Source organism: Stegastes partitus, unplaced genomic scaffold (assembly GCF_000690725.1).
Source record: "Stegastes partitus isolate 25-593 unplaced genomic scaffold, Stegastes_partitus-1.0.2 Scaffold2233, whole genome shotgun sequence".
In the NCBI taxonomy this organism is placed as follows: Eukaryota; Metazoa; Chordata; class Actinopteri; family Pomacentridae; genus Stegastes; species Stegastes partitus.
Window position 1 is genome coordinate 45,264 of NW_007579964.1, and position 6,626 is coordinate 51,889.

The 6,626-nt window shown below is 41.3% G+C and overlaps 1 protein-coding gene across 1 annotated transcript in view; it reads right to left on the reverse strand.

Moving 5' to 3' along the window:
- ltbp4 (latent transforming growth factor beta binding protein 4) overlaps positions 1-6,626 on the reverse strand; it is a 36,602-nt gene that overhangs the window by 25,486 nt on the left and 4,490 nt on the right. Inside the window, exons 2-5 of the mRNA XM_008304468.1 lie at positions 2,666-2,917; positions 1,976-2,052; positions 1,051-1,224; positions 825-968 (exon numbers count right to left, since the gene is read on the reverse strand). Of these exons, the coding sequence (XP_008302690.1) occupies positions 825-968; positions 1,051-1,224; positions 1,976-2,052; positions 2,666-2,917 (647 nt within the window). The remainder of the gene's footprint in view (positions 1-824; positions 969-1,050; positions 1,225-1,975; positions 2,053-2,665; positions 2,918-6,626) is intronic.

Genomic DNA, 6,626 nt, shown 5'->3' on the forward strand with positions numbered 1-6,626 from the left:
GGGCGTGTCCCTGTCTTTTTCGAACATGTGATTGGTTGTGTCCAAATAAGGCCTCCATCACCGCTCTACATCCACTTTTTCTGCTCTTTAAAGGTGCATTGCGTCATTCTTTACACACTGCTGTGGGGTTGGGAGCCAACCAGTGACCTAACACAACTGTGAGTGTGTGTTTGAGGCCTTCAGTCCCTCGGAGCCGCATTCCTTCACCGTTAGTCACGATCGAACATCATTACCGGCCGTGTGTGTGTGTGTGTGTGTTTGTGGGCTTTGTGTTTGGAATAAACCTCCAGAGTTCTGTTTCAGGGTTCACATGTGCTTTCAGGGATCACGCTAGAACGGGATGGAGTCCAGGGATCCTCACAGGGATGGAAGCACGAATAAGTGTGTGTGTGTGTGTGTGATTAAGTGAGTTATATAAGCAGCTCCTGGTGAATTATTTCCAAAATACCTCAGTCATAAAGTATCAGACGCTCGCACAGAGACAGAACCGTTTGGATCGGAGTGTTTCGTGTGAGTTCTGGACCTCGTCGTACCTTCAGAAAGAACTGAGGGAAGTCTTTATCCGTTACAGACGCTAATTAGGGGTATACGAGGTGTGACTATTAAGAGCAGGAGCTGCAAACTGCTGGAACAACACTGGAGCGCTCCACCGTGTTCTGATTTCTGTCATTTACACTGAATACTTAATATTCTTCCTCACATGTTTTAGACTCTTTTATACTTTTCTGAGATGTTAAAGATGTCTGACATGTATTTTTTTATACTTTTAACTGATATTAAAACATGTTTTTAATCGTCACCCTGAGGAAACCCCGTCAGTTCACCTCCAGCTTGTGTGTTGTCGTGTTGCATGTGTGTTTGTCACCTGTGTTGTCAGGACAGAGGACGCAGTCGGTGATGCCCCAGGCCTTCCCGATGCCCCTGCAGCACATCTCTCTGCTCCTCAGACCAGGAAGTGGAGAGCTGCACTGCAAACACCAGCATGTTCTGTTCACATCATCAGTAAACTCAGCACATCGACGGGTTCTGCTGACGGACGCTGCGTCTCACCTGTCCGTCTTTCACCTCTCTGAAGCAGTATTTGAATCCGGAGTGCTGAGTGTAAACGCCGTCGCCTCTCACCGTCTGGGCCTGAACCCGACCTCCCCCCGGAGCCGGAGCGCCGGCCGACCCGGAGGAGGAGGAAGACGAGAGCGTCCGCAAGGTGGGACCGAACCCAGACACCTGGAACAAGGTGAGGAGATTCACAGCAGAACCTGAACTGGCTGCTTTTATTACAGCAGCTGAAGCATATTAAAAAAAATTTAAAAAAAAAATGTCAGGAAATATATTAAAATATCTTCTTTAAAAAAGTCTGAAAATTCAGAAAGTATAAAAAAAAGTGTCAGAATGTTTTACATTTCTCAAGAAAAGTTTTATTATTGTTTTATTTACATTATTATTATTAAAATGTAAGAAAAATAATATTTTTTAAAAAACCCTGAAATGTCTGAAACAGTCAGAAAATATTAAATATATATATATGTAAGCATGCTTTTTAGAAAGTCATAAATCTATTGCTAAATCTAAAATGACTGAAAAAAGTTAAAAATCATGATATAAAGTTTAAAAAAAACCCGATTGATTTGTCTAGAATATAATAGTAAAATATTTTTGATGACATTTATTAAAAATAAATGTCATAAAAAATCTTAAATTAGAAAAGAAACAGAAAATGTCTGAAATATCTTAGAATTTTTAGAAAAAAAAAATTCTGGAAAATATCAAAATAAAACATAAAAGAAAAAGAAAAACATCAGAAACCTACAAAATGCTAAAAAAACCAAAATAACTTAAAAAAAAACTTATAAAATATCAAAAAAGTCTTTCAGAGATGTTTTCTGAGTTTTATTAAAAGCTCTACATGAGAATGTTATCGTTGCGATGATGAGTGACAGCTCCATCGTCCAATCAGAGCAGCCGTTCCTGTTCTTACCTTCAGCACCTGGTGGACGCTGACGCTGGCCTCGGCTGGATGCTGGACTCGGACCTTCACCATGGACGGACCGAGAGCTGCACGGGGAAGACAGAACGCTTACAGTCTGAGAAATCCTCCACTGAATCTGAGATCAGTTTAAATCCAGAAATAAACGGCTAAAAATGATTGAAAATACTGAGAAAACAACTAAAAGAAAAAAATAGACAAATGTATAACTAAAAAGCATTTCTGTAATATCAAAGCAGAAAAATATTAATTTAATATCTGAAAAATATGAATAATGTAAAATATAAAAAGATGAAAAGAATAAAAAATGATAAAATACCAAAAAATAAAAACATCAATACAAAACAATTTATAGAAAGGATTAAAACACATAAAATTTTTTTTATATGAGTCACAAAAGTGTATATATATGAATAAAATATATGAAAAAGACTAATAATATAATAATAAAAAATATTAATACTGCAAAAAAATGACTAAAATAAAAAGGAATTTTAGAAAAGTGATAATAAAATATAAAAAGTAAAAATATGAATAAAATATCTAAAATAATTACAAAATATTATTAAAAATATTTTTTAAACGTTATATGTTGACAAAACTCACCTGATAAAATCTTAATAAAATAAATAAAACATTTGTCTCCAACATCACCTGGCTGGGGTCAAAGGTCAGACTCACCTTCTGATCTCGTGGCCTCCCGGTTCTGGCCGAGCGGCAGCAGGAACTCGGACTGGGTCAGCTCCTGATTGGTCACCATGGCGGAGAGGAGGGCGGGTTTGACGATCTCGTTGGTGGAGGCGGGCGAGGAGGCGGCGGCGGCCGTCGGGGCGACGGGGATGTGGCAGAACTTTCCGGTGAAGTTTGGAGGACAGAGACAGCGATCCTGCTGCAGACAGACGCCTCCGTTCTTACAGAGCAGAGGACAGACGACTGCAGGACGACAACAAACAGCTTGTTTACTTGTTTGTTTACACAAATGAGTTCAACCAATCAGCAGTGAGACCGAAAACAATTCTAAAAATATGTTCAATATATTTAAAAATGTGAGAGAATTATTGTAAATTAGCTGAAAGCAATGAGCTCAATATTTCATTTTAAAAAGTCAATAATATGAAAGAAATATTCGTAAACTGTCTTCAATGAAACAAAGTCTTAAAATGTCGACGTAGTGCAAATAAAGTGTCTAAAAATATGAATAACTCGCCAACGAATCCCAACAGAGACGCTTCAACAGTTACACATTTTAATATCTAACAATAAAACAAGACGTGATTGTCTGCAGCGCCCCCTGGTGGAGGACCCCAGCACCTCCTGGTGAAGGACGCCAGCGCCCCCCGGTGAAGGACACCAGTGTCTCCAGTCTGTTTCCATGTGAAACCATTGGATTTATCAGATCTATCGGCTTTAATTCTGGCCTCCTGTCACCAGCGACCGGACCGGCCTTCTGGGAGGCGTCGGGCCTTGGCGGGTCTGGAACAAAGCCGGGCCGGTGCGATGGAGGCGGACCGACGCCAGCAGAACCAACCAGCTGCTTCCTGCTTCCTGCCGAGCTCCTGCCACAGGATGCTGCAGCATTGTTACCCAGAGTTCAGCTGCTGGCGGAGCCGCCGCTAACGAGCCCCGGAGCCCCGGCCGGCGAGGAAACCCGGAGGTCCGAGTCGCTCACGGACAGAAAGCTGCTGCTGATAACGCTGACCCGCTGGTGGGAGGACGTTTGATAGAAAGTGGGTTCATTCACTATCAGAGCAGAACATCTTCTGCACAGAGTGATGCATTGTGGGTGTTTGGATCCTCTCAGCTGCATGCAGACGAACTTCATCATAATATTCTTGTTGTCGTCTCATTTGAACCCTCACAGGTCAAACTTGACCCGTTCTGATATTTGACACCAGTATAAACACCCTAAACTTCTTTCTTTTAGCCTGAAATTTAGCCTTTTTTCCCCTTAAAGTGGCCCAAAACACACAAAAACATTTTAAACATCATCCTTTTGTCCAGGTGCTTCACGTGTTTGAGGCTGTTTGGGTTTAATTTGACCTTTGAGATGGATTTTTAGATCCACCAGTGTGGGTCACATGAAGGGAAGTTCTGGTTTTAGGGACTCTAGAAACATTAACGTCGGCTTCAAAACAGATCTGTAGTTTGAAAGTAAAGTTCTAGCTGCTCATCTCTGAGTTCTGCCTCCTCCTTCATGTTGTTCTGGTTCCACAGAAACATGAACCTCAGTGAATAAAAACGAGAATATCTGCTGCTCAGGTCGAGTGTTTTCCAGCATCGTGCTGGCGCTCGGCGGCGTGACGGCGTTGGCGTCCACGCCCTCCTGCGATGCGTTTACTTTACGCCCGGCGCTGCTGAGCGGCTGCATGTGTGCTGCTGTAAACACGGTGACCCAGATCTGGCTGGACGGCGGCCTACAGATGGACCGCATCAGCGCCGAGGCGGTTCACAGCAGGTCTCTGCAGAAACAGAGCGACGGACACCGAGGGAGTCGGGAGGCGTAAACAGGGAGAGATTACAGCGCCGGAGCGATGTAAACAGAAAGAGAAACACGAGAAATCTGTCCGATTAGCTTCTTGGCGGAGTGAAATAAACGACATCGGGGGAAAAACATGACGACATATGTTGAAAAAATGCAGGAATCTTCACCAGATAACTTGAATAATTACAGCGAAAGACGATTTTGTAGGAAAACAGAAACAAAAAATGATTTTAAAAAGCTAAAAACAGAGTTTGAAACCTTCTTATGAGCCAAAATATTTCCATACAGCTGCATCATGTTGCACAACAGCTGCCAAAATTATACTCATGATTATTTATGTGTTGATTTTAGAGATAAAATCCTTTAAATGTGTTTAATATTCACGTCCATGTTGAGCTTCATCTGAATTCAGCGCATCTGTAAGAAGTAAAGTATGAAGTACATCGAACCCAGAAGTCCTGATAATCTGCTGATCGATGGACGCTACGGTTTACAGATGTTCCCTAAACGCCTCACGGTCGTGGCTAGAAGCTGCTCTGAGCACAGAGAGGCTTCTAGTCTCCATCAGAGGCCGAAACTTGGTTTAAAACGAGGAGTTCTAACGTCAGAGTTTATCTACAAGGGCTGCTACCATTTTAAATGTCAGCACAGCTTCAAATCATGAATGTATTTAATATTTTACTAAGCCTTTGAAATGTATGCTTTGTTTTTATTCTAAATTGCCAACATGACCATTTATCAGCCAGAAACTGTAAAAAAACAAAACAAAAACTTAGAGAGTTGTTGGATTTCCCACTTTGCTGCAGTCCTTGAACTACACCTGTGGGACTTTTGTGGGAGTCGAAGCTTAAAAATGTTCTATTTCATCAAAATTGCTGCACTTGGTGTGTTTTTATTTATAAATTCACCAAAACAAACAGTTTTCTCTGACTGGATGATGTCAAAAACTATAAACGTAATGATATAACAGAGTTTGTCAGGATGAAATAAACGTAAATCGTAATTTTGTCTTCTTTGACAGAAAACGTCGTCTCAGTCCTGAAACCCCCCCTGAGCGGTTTTAAGAGGTTTCTTTATAAAAAGTCACCAAACATGACACCATTGACCAGAAAAACAAACTGAACAGAATCAAACATCCAACTTTCCCTGAACTGAAAACATCTTTATCAGGAGAAATGACCAAAGAACTCCCACAAACTGCTGCCTGGAGTTCAGAGTATAAAGTATACCGACAACGGGACAACAGTGCTGCCTTTCTATTGTTCGGTGGTCTTTGTGTCTTTTTGTTAGCATTTTGTGCGTCTTTATGGGTATTTAGCATCTCTTTTTGCCTGCTTTGCGTGTCTTTGTGGTCATTTTGCATATGTTAGTGGTCATTTTGTGTGTCTCAGTGGTCACTTTGCATGTCTTTAAGGTGTTTTTAAATCTCTTGGAACCACTCCTTGGTGTTTTTGCATTTATTTGTGGTTATAAGCACCTATTTGTGGTGATTTTGTGGCCACTTCGTGTCTCTTTGTGGTCATTCTGTGTGTTTTTGTAGCCATTTTGTGTCTCTGTGGTCACTGTTTAGACTTTTCTGGTCATTGGTAAACACTCCATGGTGCTTTTGCATGTCTTTGTGGTTATTTAGTGTCTATATGTGGCTATTTTGAGCATTTTGTGGTAATTTTGCATCTCTTTGTGGTTGCTTTATGTATTTTTGTTGTCATTCTGTGCATCTTCGTGGTCATTTGTCACCACTCCACGGCGCTTTTGCATGTCTTTGTGTTGGTTTTGTGTCTCTGTAGTGATGTAGCTTAGACTTTGCGGTCATCTTTTATATCTTTGTGTGGTCATTTTGCATCTCTGGCTATTTTTGGTCACGTTTAAGTATTTTCGCATCTATCTGTAGCTGTTTTACATCTTTTTGTGGCCCTTTTGCGTACATTTGTGGTCGTTTTGTGTCTCTGTTGTGTTTTTAACCTCCACCTGTGTGGAGTCAATCTGGTCCAAATGGGTCAGAGAGGCTAACATGCTAACACATGCTAACACGCTAACACACATACATGTGCTCCTGGTTGTGTGTTTGTATTTCTTTGTGTGTGTTTTGTCGGTTTAATCCCTGCTTTGTGTGACACTGCTGATGTTTGGGGGTGAACCAGCTGTTTGGATGGGGGGGGG